This window comes from Mytilus californianus, unplaced genomic scaffold (genome assembly GCF_021869535.1).
Source record: "Mytilus californianus isolate M0D057914Y unplaced genomic scaffold, xbMytCali1.0.p SCAF_32, whole genome shotgun sequence".
NCBI lineage: Eukaryota > Metazoa > Mollusca > Bivalvia > Mytilida > Mytilidae > Mytilus > Mytilus californianus.
Window position 1 is genome coordinate 2365141 of NW_026262682.1, and position 15583 is coordinate 2380723.

Genomic DNA, 15583 nt, shown 5'->3' on the forward strand with positions numbered 1-15583 from the left:
AGATCCCCATATCCATATGCTTTTATGATGGTTGAACCCTTCTTCCTAATTAACAATGTATCAGACTTTAAAATATATCTTTAACATGTAAACACAAAGCTTATGTTGTATTGTTATATGTATACTCTATTTTATTATATTAAATTACAACTTTTTTCCTACAGAGTGGTTGTAGGAAATACTGATTTGGACTTGTCAGAGTCTAAGTGTCTAACAGACACCCGTCAGACCATTAAGAAAAGGATCGACAAGATAAAAGTGGTAAATGATTACCACAATCATGTAATTAACACCAATAACAAAAGAATAGAAAAGGAACTTCTGTTTGACAGTGTTTTGCAGAAAAGGCTAAAAAAAATTATCAAACGCATAACCTGATGCCTGTAAATTTATATATTTATGAATATCATTTCATTAAACAGTCAAGGGTAAAACTTAAATAAGTAATTAAAGAAAAATAACATGCATGTGTTATTACAGATACTTTCATGAGATGTATACTCTTTGTTTCTAAAATTTTCTTAATCTGTAGTAACATATGTTTGCTATTTGTTAAATAAATCATAAATATTTTCATTTTAGTGGATATTTGGGAATTCTTGAAACTTTGCTACAATACCATTGTAATAAATGAATACCATAAATCTTACATAAAAGAATTTAAGTATTTAACCACTACGTAATTTATACTCAAAGCTTGTAAATGTAAATGTTGATGCTTCGGTAGTTCCGAGTCGTGGGAGATTGTGACTGTGCAATATGTTACAACAAAAAGGCTTCACCAGTGGTTGCCAATGTGGATAATCCCACTCAACTGAAGTTTTAACAATGCTATCTTGCTTAGATAGATTGGATTGATTGATTGATTGTTGGTTGCTTAACGTCCAGTGGCAAATATTTCATGCATATTCAGGACGAGAACAAGTTCACAATAAATGCAATAGGTAGGTTCTGTAATAGATTAAGGGATTAAGGTCGGAGAAATTTAGACTGCCACGGGAAATGAGGGTATATTGGATAGGGACAGAAATTTAGCCTTGCAACAGGTCACCTACGGACCCCTCAAAGAGTTGTTGCAAAGGTTCTTAACGTGCAAAGAGCGTGGCACTCTCTTTACACGAGGCATCGGATTTAACGTCCCCATTCTGACCGGACGTGGCTGCAAATTTGTACATCCCGCACAGCCAAACGGACGCCCCACTTTAGCACGGGTTTTACTGCCGGTCGGAGGAAGACCAATGGTGACCATACTTCTATTCCCCAGTCACCCTTGGGGGGTAGATAGATTGGAAGATTATGGTATAGACTTGGCTTCATTATATCATACTTTGGTGCATTCAACTCCGAAACAGGGGTTAATGTTTCTGTATTTTACTGAAGTGATATTTTAGTGTGGTAATTTGAATTAATCCAAGCAATGAGGGAGAAGAAGGATGACGTAGACAAGAAAGGTAACATTCAATTTTGTATAAATTTTAAACAACTTCTACAAAGACAACCTTTGCACTTGTTGTATTATACGATCAGATCTTCTTAACCTCTGAGGTGGGATAGGTTGATTAACATTTTGAATAACATTTTGTTGATTATTTTGTCCGTTTTGGTTATTGTGCTGAAGTTCTGGTTGATTATTTTGTCTGTTCCCGTTAATGCCACGAGCCACAGCTGGTATACGCCTTACAAGTTGGTTTAATTAAATAACAAATTTATTTTCTGGAAACAATTGATGTAATATAAGCAGAGTCAGCAAAATCCTATACTGAAAGTAACCTGTAAGAATCAATTTATTTGAAATTCAGAATAATGACTTCCACATGACTTAGAAAATGTTAGAATGCATATTCTAAAAATTAATCTATCTTAATGGCGTCAGGTACTTCAAAATATATGTCAGATGAAGGTTCAAACAGCTTGATTTTCTTTGATGAATTGCGGGCTCTGGCTTTAAAGCATCTGTAACAGCAGACAATCAGGGCGACAGCATTGACTGAAAAAAAAAACAAGGGGAAAAATGAGTTATTTACTGTTAATCATGAAGTTTGTTAGAAACCTTAAAAGGTGGATTGCTATCATTTAATATGATAATTTATGTATGTAATACTTGTATTTTAATATCAGGATATGGTGTGTAACTAGTGTTTTTTTAAAACAAATAGGTATACCAAATAAATATTTGCTTATAATCAAGCTTACTGCTATTTATTGCTTTTTGCTGTCTATATCGCTGTTTCATATTTTGCATTGAGAGTGGGACTTAAACTGCAAATGTTGTTTTTTTTTTAATTCATAGTGTGAATCGATATAATAAAATCATTTTAATATGAGCTTACAGAACAGGATCGGGTGCAATATCGCAAACCAATTCTGTTTGATTTCAGGTAAAAATTAAACTATTCACTGCATCTAGTGAATAGCGCCGTAGTAAAACTATATTAATGGTCTTCTTGTCGGATTAATATCACCTGAACCCTGCCCACAGAGACTGTGGCGCCGCTGAGAAAGATAGAGGCAACAAAGAACTTTCATATGATGTGGTGTGCTAGATGACAATTTATATTTCAATAAATTGTATATCATATGTTTAAACATATATAAGTATTTCTACAAATATACCATATGGAATCACTGCTTTAATGAATGATCTAAGAAATATAAGAAAATATTAATTTACATGTACTATCAGATTACTTCATACATTTTGAATGGCGTATTAGTATAATTGATTGATTGTTGGTTGCTTAACGTCCAGTGGCAAATATTTCATGCATATTCAGGACGAGAACAAATTCACAATAAATACAATAGGTAGGTTCTGTAATAGATTAAGGGATTATGGTCGGAGAAATTTAGACTGCCACGGGAAATGAGGGTATATTGGATAGGGACAGAAATTTAGCCTTGCAACAGGTCACCTACGGACCCCTCAAAGAGTTGTTGCAAGGGTTCTTAACGTGCAAAGAGCGTGGCACTCTCTTTACACGAGGCATCGGATTTAACGTCCCCATTCTGACCGGACGTGGCTGCAAATTTGTACATCCCGCACAGCCAAACGGACGCCCCACTTTAGCACGGGTTTTACTGCCGGTCGGAGGAAGACCAATGGTGACCATACTTCTATTCCCCAGTCACCCTTGGGGGACGTATTAGTATAAACGTTGCCTTCTGCCACAGCCCTTTGTTTAAATGTCAACATACATTTCCTTTGTTCTTGACGTCACACAGGTAATGGAAATAAATTGTTATTTCAAGTCGCTGTCTAGTATATATCAAAGAGATCAATATACAAATATTTTTATCTCTTAAAAGGAAATACTTTTATTTTTTTATTAAGACAAGTAGATAATTTACATACTTGCAAAGAAATTGCACTCTTACAATAGTATGTCAATTAATATCAACAAGCCATTATGGTAAACATCACGTGGTTTAACTTGTACCGTAACCATGCAAGTTTTTTTGTAAATCGTACATTTTCTGTGGTTTTTAAAGTCACATAGGAAATTGAAAAAAAAAAATTGACCTTTCAAGTCGCTGTCAAGTATAGTATACAAATATTAAACACTTTTAATTTTAATGACGACGTGTAAATTCATAACATACTCGGAAAAGTCCTGCACTTATGATAGTAATTAAGTTATCGCCACCAAGCCATTAAGGTAAACATTCACATGGTTTAACTTGTACCGTGAACATGCAAGTTTTTTTCATTATGTACCATTTACATGCAAATAAATTTATTGATGTTAGCAGTATGTAATATTGAAACCAAATGGTGTAATTATCATATAAAATATACATTTAGCGGGTGCTTAATATTTGATGTAACAATACATAACAATAAGTACAAACTAAACAACAACTACTAAACCATTTTACTTCAATGTCTTCCATTGATCACTGGATATCGCACACAGGTATATGAAAAATAAATGTCGTTGTAGGTTTTACTTGGTCAAATACCTAGCTTTTTAGGATATAAATTAACTATATACACGAAAGATTACTTGCCTGTTCTATGGTCGGGTTGTTGTCTCTTTGACACATTCCCCATTTCCATTCTGAATTTTACGAATAATTTTAACATTTCATGCTCTGATTGACTGAAATAGTTATCTGTAGACAAATGAAATGTATTTAGTAAAAGTCAATGCTTCTGAACCAGCTAAATCTCACTTTCGGTTTGACGGTAAAATCCGTTGAAATTAAAAGAAATGAAGACTGACCTAAAACCTTTATAATTAAAGAAAGGAGGTAAACTAAACATAGTTAAAAATTCTAAGAAATTCCGAGAACTTTGCGTCCAGAAACTTAGTTAAATTCATATTTGTTATTAAAGCTATATCGATGGTAAAACCACAACTGCTCATTCCTCTATGGCATGGTATTGGTTGCAAAAATTTGATATTTTTCATTTAAATGCAATATTTTTCATTTAATTGGTATATTTTTTCATTTATATGCAATATTTTTTCATTTAAATGCAATATATTTTCATTTGTATGGTATATTTTTTCACTTAAATGGTATATTTTTTCATTTATATGCAATATTTTTTATTTTAATGGTATAATTTTTCATTTATATGGTATATTTTTTCTTTTAAATGCAATATTTTTTATTCAAATGGTATAATTTTTCATTCAAATGGTATAATTTTTTATTCAAATGGTATAATTTGTCATTCAAATGCAATATTTTTTATTCAATTTGTATAACTTGTCATTGTACTGCAATATTTTTCATTCAATTGGTATAATTGTCGTTTTTTTATTTATATGCAATAATTGCATTATGGGAAATTGTTTGACGTCACAAGGTCAAATTTGCAACAACGTTTGTGATTGGTCGATATAGTCGAAAATGGCAGCCCCTGCTTGACTCACATGTTGAAGTTGTACGTTTGATTAGCTGTTGATAGATATATGAGAAGGTAACGCTTTGTGTAACTGTTTGCATTCCCCCTTTCTTTCTCAACACGAATGCATGACCAAGAATTAAAAAAACGCGTCGCCCCACTAACTAAATCTTGCGTTCATGCGAGTCCGGCATTGCAGGCTGTTACTGTTAGTGTTACTGTTAGGATTATGTACCCTTGTGTTGATTCAATACTAAACATATGGAAAGTTTATAGAAAATCCATAGTCCAAATAATTATGACGTCTGGCAAGGCTATTTTGATTTTTTTCTTGGACGCCTTCCTGCGACCAAAATAGCCTTGCCCGACTTCATAATATTATTTAGACTAGAACATCCACAGCCTTTTCTATTTATCCTTGTTCCCTCAAATAAGGCAATTTAATGACTGATAGATATAGGATTATTGCGAGCATTGAAATTTCCTCAAAACAAGTTTATTACTGTAGTTATAATAATGGTTAAAACAAATAAGAATTTTAAGGTGCACTTGACTGGCTCAGCACCAAATGTTTGGGAATTTACAGGTTGCTTATATTTTTTTGTAAACAATTAATAAACACAAGCACATTTTAGAAAAGCAAGTGAGTAATCTATGTTTGAAATTTTATAACAAAAATCTCTGTATTGAAGGCTGTGAATTTTCTATAGAAATCATGGTTTATTTGCCACAAAGTACTCGCTTTGTTTATAAAAAATCCGTAAACCAGAACTGGAAATTGACAGCAGGTTCATCAGATGGAAACAGTTGCGGTACATCTAATAACCAATGTAAAAAAGTGCCGAAATATGCACCACAATGGCCGTTTATGGAAAAATTGGAATGTGTTCTAGTTCCCATCTCTGAATCCCCGAAGTAGATTTTTTTTCCACGTCCCACTGTGGTTAATAATTACTATATGTCTTTGCATATTTCAAAACATATTTTTCTTCAGGAATTCTTAGCTCTCTAGAACTTTTATTTGTCAGCATATTTTGTTCATATTTATACACATAATGAGAGCTATATATATATTCATAGCCTCTCATAGGACAACTTGTTAGCACTGACTAGAATAATGCTAAGTAACATAAAACTAAGATTAAGTTCAAATTCGGGTGGCTTCACTTTGACTGTTTCTGAGTTATGTCTTTTCCCATTTGCACTTGTTCACCACCTATTTAAGCATGACAATCAATCCATTTTGCCAGTGGGGGATCCATGTCATCAGACACAATCTTGTTTAATTATGCGACCACAAAAATATATTTAGGATCATAATAATGGTATGATGAAGTCATCGTTGTCCATGTCGTCTGCGTCGTTGTCCTTAATAGACACATTACGTTTCCGGACAATAACTTTAGTTTAAGTGTGGATCTAGATATGATTTTTTTTTAGAAGATTCAATACCACAAGGTTAGGATTAATTTTGGATGATGGTCCCAACGGAATGGAATTCAGACTCAAAGGGGGCCAAAAATAAGCATTTTTCTTTAAGTTATTATCATGAACTTAGAAAAATGCATAATATATATAAGAAAAACACATAACAAATCAATAACAAACAAACTGGGCATCAATGAATACATTTTATGATTTATAATCACCAGAGCATGAAATGAAGTACTATGCAAGCTTCCAAGTCATGCAAGTAATTCCAAAGTGTCCCATGTAAAAAGCATTATCGCTATTTTAGGAAATTTTCCTTCGATCTTGCTGACTGGTGATTTCCTTCCTCAGCAGGAGTCAAGACGGAGTGATATGAAAAATTATCGCAAGAAACTAATGAGGCACATGGATCCTAATGAAACTGACAATGACCTCATAGTTACAAGTAGCGATCAACAAATTATCATTGCAATTGGTCATCTCAACTGGATTGCTTTTCTCATTTTAGCCATATCATCTCAGGCGAGAAAATCAATCTTGTTGAGATGATCAATGATAATCTGTAAGAACATGTATCTAAATTATATGCCTTTTAAAGCTAAGCCTTTTCCTATTGATTTAGTATGGTTCATCAAAAATGATTTACTTTAATTAGAAAATGAGTTATTCAGTCTATGTATTCAATTTCTGCGCAAAGTTTCAAAAATTCTCAAGTGCCTAATATAAAAAGTAAAATATTAAATATTTGGTTAACAAATAACAAACATGTGTTACTAAACTATTAGGAATAAAAAGAGAGGAGACAACTCGCGAAAGCATTTGTAATCACACTGTGTGAGAAATTGTGAACTAAGTTTCCACATCCCATGTCAGAATCTTTCATAATAAAGGTTGCAGTCTTGAAATTGACTGCTCCATAGGCTTACATGCAAAACAGCTGATCTTTGAAAATAAAAAAATAAAAAAATAAACAAATAAAAAATGCTACATAGAAAAAAAAGTTCATGTTCATATCATGTATGTACTAATGTGAAATTGTGATTTAATCGAAAAAAGGGGGTTCTTGCCACGAAGAATAAAAAGTTACCCAATCCTGAAGTCAAAACATTTTTTTCCTACTTTCTCAGGGGTAGAAATTAGCGCTGGTCCGGTGGTCCGGGACCAGTAGAATTTACGTCGGACCAGTAGATTTTTTCAGCTAGTGGTCCGGCGGACCAGTTGAATTTTTTCGATAAAATTCTCTGATTGCATCACAATCTCAGTTTGTTTACATTACAAATTACCTGAGAAATCAATAACGCGATACTGGAGGTATAAAAAATGATTACATTAATTAATATCTCTGGTGTTCGTCCTTCACAATAAACAAAATATGGAAATTTTCGGAAAGGGTTAAAACTTTCTCAAAATCAGGATGCAAAAACTTCTTTGACCAATGTATAATATATGTAAACAAAGGCATGAAAATAAAAGTAAGCATCTTTAATTTATGTTGGAGTTTGTCAAATGTATTTTTTTCAGGACCAGTAGAGTTTTCAGTCCACTGGTCCGGCTGGCCATTACACAAAAAAACCTTAAATTCGACCCCTGCTTTCTGTTTGCTATTTTTACTAGGCCGCACCACTTCCAGTAAACATGATATCCTTCCACTTTCCTGGATTGATATCCCCAAAAGAAGCAAGATTTTTTTTTAAGCCTATATATATGTTTCAATTCAGCATAAACCTACATGTATAATCAAACAGAAAAAATTGAGTTCAGAAAAAAATGCACTATTTTGTTTCCCTCCATGTTTTGAATGCACCCGAAACTGGAGTTGTAATACAAGACTGGTACCTAAAGGTTAATACAGTCAAATATTAAATACAATACTGACTGCCAATCATGCCTAAAGTTTTTAAAATCTGACAAAGTCAAAGATGAAGCTAGTTACAAAAATTACATCCTTGGTCCCTTGCTATTACAGCCATTACACATTGGTGGGTTTTCATAGCGCTCAAAAGTGACTAAAGCCCTCAAAACCCTAGCTTAAACCCAGATTCACACATGCATGTTTATTTCTCTGAAATGAAAATATTTAAGTTATACCCTTGACTGTTCAGAGTGTAAAATATCACTGATTTTATAATACATAGAAATCTGATAAATTGCAGAATACTATACATGCTGTAGCTACAAATGTACACCATATTAGCTGTGAAATATTGGCTCATGTGATAGGTTTGATGGCTTAATGAAATTCTTCCTTTTTTTGCAGAAGATGGCAACATACCCAGATCATGAAGAGCAAGAAGAGACTATTTTTGAAAATTTTTTTCAAGACTTGGACGAAACGTTATCATATTGTGAAAATATCCCAGATAACCCTCTAAATTGTGACATAGAATACTTTCGCAACAGATTGAAAAATGCAGTGGATGGCTTAAATTGTTTAGAATTTAATTTAGTTATAAATAGAGCTGATCAGAGCTTAATTGATAAAATTCAAACCCTATTATCTTGTCTTCAGCCCCTGAGAGAACATTGGAGCACGATAGATTTTTCTATGCCATCTAGTTTCTTGAGCATTGTTGATGGAGCAGGATGTATTTCAGCGATTGATAGGCTGGGAAGGCCTCCTGCTTTTATATGCACCGACCAAGTGGAATATTTGTTTAAAATTGGTTTTAAGATAGGTGAAATAGCCAGAATGTTCTTAGTGCACAGAACAACACTATGGAGACGACTTAAATATGAGGAGAAGAATCTGGTTAGACATACTATGATAAATGATTCAGAATTGATGTCAGTGATGCGAGAAATCGTTAACAGTCAACCACATACTGGTGTGAATATGATGATTGGCCACTTAAAAGCAAAAGGTATAAGTGTGCAACAGTCACGTGTAAGGAAAACTCTGCGTGATATTGATCCAGGAAGCACCTTGATACGATGGGGCTTAACTGCAGTTCGCAGGAAATACTCAGTTGCAGGGCCTAATGACCTATGGCATATTGATGGACACCATGCGCTGATCCGCTGGAAATTAGTAACACATGGAGGTATTGATGGTTTTTCGCGATTAATAGTGTTCTTAAAATGCTCGAACAACAACTTGGCGGTCACTGTTTTGAACTCGTTTTTGGAAGCAGTTGAATCGTACTCATTACCATCTCGAGTCAGAGGTGATCAAGGAAGTGAAAATGTTTTAATTGCTAGATATATGGAAGAAAGGCGAGGCTCTGATCGTGGTAGTTTTATAGCAGGAAAATCTGTGCACAATAGCAGAATTGAAAGGCTTTGGAGAGATGTTTATTATGCTGTAATTCAAACATTCTATTCATTGTTTTACTATTTAGAAGGAAATGATCTGCTAGATGTTGATAATCAAAAGGATCTGCTGTGTTTACATTATGTGTTTATACCTCGTATCAACGAAGCACTCTCTCAATTCGTAGTGGCATATAATAGTCATGGGTTAAGAACAGAACGTTGTTGGTCACCACAAAAGATCTGGGTGAACAGCATGATTCAAAAAAACATTCATTCAGCTGAACTGAATAGTGAAAATATTTTAATTGATGGAATTGAGCAGTATGGAATAGACCCTCATGTTAATGATGTTCAAACACATGGTGAAGATATTGGCTCATTGGACATGCTGAATATGCAACCAGATCATGCAATTGTAGATGTGGATAACTTGTTGAGTCAGGTTGACCCTCTTATTCCAAGTAATGAACATGGAGTTGATGTTTATCTTGCTGCAAGAGAGATTGTACGACATGATGATGTGTAGAATTAGATAAAAATAAAATTCTGGGTTTTTTATTTTCACTGGTACATGTAGATTATTGTACACTGACCCTGTACTTGTCCATGTTAAGATGATGTAATACATGTTAAATTATATTTGTGAAGTCAAAATTACTTTAAATGTATAACATACATGTACATTTGAATACATTGTATGAGACAACAAACCTTTACAAAATGTGAAATAAAAAGAACAATACAAAACATACAACAAGAGTGTACACACTGAAACGTCTCGCCTGCTTTACTTTTCACTGATATTATGTTGAAAGTCCTAAATATAAAGCTTAACTATAACTATCACACATGATCGAAGAAAATGAGGTCATAAAATGCAATGAAAGAATTAATGATTAATTACATTTTTTACCTTGTGCGAGCCCCTAAGGGTGACTGGGGAATAGAAATATGGTCACCATTGGTCTTCCTCCGACCGGCAGTAAAACCCTTGTGAAAGTGGGGCGTCCGTTTGGCTGTACGGAATGTACAAATTTGCAGCCACGTCCGGTCAGAATGGGGACGTTAAATCCGATGTCTCGTGTAAAGAGAGCGCCACGCTCTTTGCACGTTAAGAACCCTTGCAACAACTCTTTGAGGGGTCCGTAGGTGACCTGTTGCAAGGCTAAATTTCTGTCCTTATCCAATATATCCTCATTTCCCGTGGCAGTCTAAATTTCTCCGACCTTAATCCCGGACGCCCCCATTACAGAACCTACCTATTGTATTTATTGTTAATTTGTTCTCGTCCTGAATATGCATGAAATATTTGCCACTGGACGTTAAGCAACCAACCATCAATTAATCAATATTAATAATATATGTTGATATGCTATAACGCTGTATCATTCACATCCAATCTTGTTCGACAAATAAATAAATATAATATGAAAGTAAACGTAAAATAGTGATAGTTTACCAGTTTCGTGCATGCTATGTAGGGTACAGTGGGTACCTGTCTCCTATGACCTCCCATTTCCCCAGCCCCTTTTCCCTTTCACTCGTTTTTTTCTCTTGAATTTTAGTCTAATCGGCATCTGGTAAAATTGGTACCTGCGGGTCGATTGAAATCGGCACCGAGTCAAATACCATTACCAGTACATAACTAAACAGAGCATGGATGCAATTTTGGGTACTCCTCATAAGAGAATCACTGATGGGAAATTGGTTCCAATTCATTTTTCTATGAAACAAAGGTGCACAAAAGTGTAAAAAAAACGGGGGCGAAAGATACCAGAGGGACATTCATTTCATAGATCGAAAATAATCTGACAACGCCATGGCTAAAAACGAAAAAGAAAAAAAAAATAGTCCAGTTCACAAAACACAGCATAGAAAACTAGAGACCAAGCAAAAAGCCTCCCCTCATTTCTTTTGCATGCCCCCTCTATCCCTGTCCACCGTTTCGTGTTTATCAGGTTTTTTTATTTACCAAATTTATGATAACGGTTACATAAAATAAAAAAGATACTAATGGTCTCATTAAAATAAAAAAAATATGCTGACACAAACATTGCATGTAGTAATCTATTTTCTATATGATGCGATTACTTTAATTAAAAATTATATGCTTCTTTTTGTAAAATCATTGAGGTGTTAAAGCGTTGACCAAAGTACATTTTGTATGAAGCGCACGGTCAACACTTTTACAACCCTATGAAATTACCAAAAGAAGCATTCAATACTTATTATTACAATTTTCGCTATGATCACGAAAAAACGATTATTATCAAGTATTTCTTATATTTACCTGTGCACTTTATTGTAGAAGTTGGTGTTTATGAATGTTGAATTCAGAATGACTCAGATTTCTGTTAGCCAATCAGAATAACGTATTGTAATGAAATATACATCTATGTAATTATTAGACAGTGCTACTCTGTAAAGTGTATTTTGACCGTCAAATCGCCAATTGACGCCGTCGGCTCTTCAAATAATGAATTATAAGAGAGCAACCGTTGTACTTCAAGGAGGTAGGGGGCATGGTTTTTCGTCTGAATACGATTTTTTTTCTTACCTAACTCTACGAGGTATTATATAGGGAAATATGGATCGAGAATATTTGTTTTGTCTTTTGCTTGCTCATAATAATGTTTTCACATAAAATTGGGGATCATAATATTTTGGAGTGGAATAAGTGTGATGCTCATGATTGAAGGGTTTCATTGCAATGGTTTATCTGTCACTTCTTTAACACTGAAAAGTTATATTTAGATGCCAGTGTTTGTTTGTTCGGGCTGTGGAGACAGTTCAAAGACAAAGACAGGATTATCACAACATGAAGACCGGCACAGACATACAGGAACATATCAGTGTTTGGAATATGGATTTCACATTTCTAGTCCCGCTAATCACCAGAGGCATTTAAAAACCCACACTGGGAAGAGAGAATTTAAATGTGATAGTTGTAATAAAATGTTTTTCTCTGAGAAGGATTTGAAGCGCCACAATGAAAGGGAGGAAGGAAAATCACTGAAGCATAAATGTGATAAGTGCGGAAGTTCATTTGAAGACTCTACCAGCCTTAAGGATCACATGAATTCGTATAGTGGAGATAACCCATACAGATGTTCCGTGTGCAACAAGACCTTTGGTTACCGGTCAAGCCTGAGTCGACATTTGAAAAAGCATTAAAATAAATAATTAAATACATTTAAATTTTGACTGAATGGTGTGCACGTCTTTTTTTATGGCAAGAAAACTGAGTAATTTTATATTAAAATACATATACATAAATAGCTAACGTAAAGGTAAATGTCAAAGGAGGTATTCATCGATGAAGTAAGCCTTTATATAAACATACAATATGTATATTTAAGGAAAAATAATGGTAAACACCAGAAAACTTGAATGGTTAATTTGTCGAAGGTTAAATCATTATACCCCACGCAACGAGTTGCGGAGGGTATAATGTTTTTGACCCGTCCGTCCGTCCGTCAGTCCTGTTTCTTGTCATCGCAACTCCTCTCAAACCACACACCAGAATTTCACGAAACCTTTTTAGATAATAAGGACATACTATGTAGTTGTGCATATCGACAGGAAAATACGATTCAATTTTTTCTAGGAGTTACGCCCCTTTGAACTTGTTTACTTTAATGTACTACTGCAACAGTTTGTCATCTCAACTCCTCTGAAACCAAACAACAAAATTTCATGAAACTTTGTAGATAATAAGGACATACTAAGTAGATGTGCATATCGACAGGAAATTACGATTTAATTTTTTTTCCAGGAGTTACGTCCCTTTGAACTTCAATTTGATTCAATTTACCTCTGCAACAGTTTGTCATCGCAACTCCTCTGAAACCACACAACAGAATTTCATGAAACTATGTAGATAATAAGGAAATTATGATTCAATTTTTTTTTTATATACAATTTGTCAGAATGGGGACGTTAAATCCGATGCCTCGTGTATAGAGAGTGCAACGCTCTATGCACATTAAGAACCCTTGCAACAACTCTTTGAGGGGTCCGTAGGTGACCTGTTGCAAGGCTAAATTTCTGTCCCTATCCAATATACCCTCATTTCCCGTGGCAGTCTAAATTTCTCTGACCTTAATCCCGGAAGCACCTATTACAGAACCTACCTATTGTATTTATCGTAAACTTGTTTTCGTTCTGAATATGCATGAAATATATGCCACTGGACGCCAAGCAACCAACAATCACTCAATCAATCAATCTTATACAATTTTTTTTTCTTACAGTTATTTTATTTCTCCAGTGACAATGTGGGGACGTGGGGTATGTGAGCGCGCTCACTAAGGTTCTTTAATTTAGTTTGCTTCATTCAGCTTTACTCTATTCCCTTTTTTTTGTCATAAGCATTTTCTCTCGTTCCTTCTATCCGTTTCCCACCGGACCCCCAGTGTTCCTTTTAATATATCATTTCTGTCCCTATCAATTTGTCCTTCCTACTTTTTCCCTTCTCTCTTGTTCTTGCCTTTTCATCGAAAAAATTATTCCTGAAATGTAAAAAATATTAAATTTACGTATTTCCGAATTCCTAAATTGATTTTTGTTGTCACTGTCTGTTATGAGTTAGCTAAGTTATGTTACTTATTTTTTTCCCCTTTTATGTTGTCCCTTGTTCACTCGCAGGGTTTATTCATTTCCATGTGTTCTTGGTCTTAGTATCTTCTCCAGAATTTATCTAAACGTGTACTGTTTCACAACCCATAACGCCACCCAATGCATTTATTGCGTCCTTCATATCACCTACTGTTTTGACACTATTCGCTTTCTCGCTTTCACGAATATACTCCAGGGTTTCGACCATTTCTGGTTCAACCTTTGCAACTATCTGAATCTTCGCTGAACTTTCATTTTTTTCTGAACAAGTTTCTTAATTTTGAAATTATACTGAAACTAAGGTTTTAACTCCCTCGGGCAAAGTAAGCCGTATATGGAATTGGTAATTTTTTTTTATACTTATACATCCTCGACTTTCAAATATTCGGCGCTTTTCGGACGCATCCAACTTGTAATGTGTTGTTTTCACCTTTTACAGCACTTAGTCGATACCTCTGCTTGTGGACTATCAGTCCCACAGGGTATCATCAGATCAATAGTCAGTACTTCGGTACTGGCATGATTTATAACTAACTTTTTAAAGTTGTCCGTTTATAAATTTTGAAATTATACTGAAACTAAGGTTTAAAGTACCTCAGGCAAAGTTAGCCTTATATGAATTTGGCAATATAATTATCATCAATAGGTACTGGGTTCAACAATAAACAACCCAGATCAATATATCCCTCCCCAAGGGTGACTGGGGAATAGAAGTATGGTCACCATTGGTCTTCCTCTGACCGACGGTAAAACCCTCGTCAAAGTGGGGCGTCCGTTTGGCTGTGCGGGATGTACAAATTTGCAGCCACGTCCGGTCAGAATGGGGACGTTAAATCCGATGCCTCGTGTAAAGAGAGTGCCACGCTCTTTGCACGTTAAGAACCCTTGCAACAACTCTTTGAGGGGTCCGTAGGTGACCTGTTGCAAGGCTAAATTTCTGTCCCTATCCAATATACCCTCATTTCCCGTGGCAGTCTAAATTTCTCCAACCTTATTTCCTTAATCTATAACAGAACCTACCTATTGTATTTATTGTGAACTTGTTCTCGTCCTGAATATGCATGAAATATTTGCCACTGGACGTTAAGCAACCAACAATCAATCAATCAATATATCCACTATTTAAGATTTTTTGTCTGATATTGCTAGAAACATAATTACCCAAATCATTGCTGATGCTGGGAATTTCATGTACAGAATTGACATTAAATTCAAAATTTTGAAATGTACTTTGTTCATTGATGTTTTGTGAATACACAGGCATTACGGACTCTTCATTATTCGGCAAATCCACTGAACTGTTAGACATGGTAGATTGTCCTGGTGCATTAAATGTTGGAATTTGCATCCGGGGCGGCACTACATCATGTTCTGTTTGGGACGGTGCAGCTGTCCTGTCATTCTCAGTAACACTGGCTGTTCTCCTTC

At 34.8% G+C, this 15583-nt stretch overlaps 1 protein-coding gene across 1 annotated transcript; it reads left to right on the top strand.

The window, feature by feature from the left end:
• Positions 1-4817: 4817 nt before the first annotated feature.
• On the top strand, positions 4818-10102 carry LOC127736545 (uncharacterized). Its single transcript, XM_052247112.1, has 2 exons — positions 4818-4930; positions 8544-10102. The coding sequence occupies exon 2, from the start codon at positions 8547-8549 to the stop codon at positions 10062-10064; it is 1518 nt and encodes a 505-aa protein (XP_052103072.1). The 5' UTR covers positions 4818-4930; positions 8544-8546; the 3' UTR covers positions 10065-10102.
• Positions 10103-15583: the final 5481 nt, after the last annotated feature.

Coding starts and splice junctions, on each gene's coding strand:
- LOC127736545 (XM_052247112.1), top strand. CDS start 8,547: ATGGCAACATACCCAGATCATGAAGAGCAAGAAGAGACTATTTTTGAA.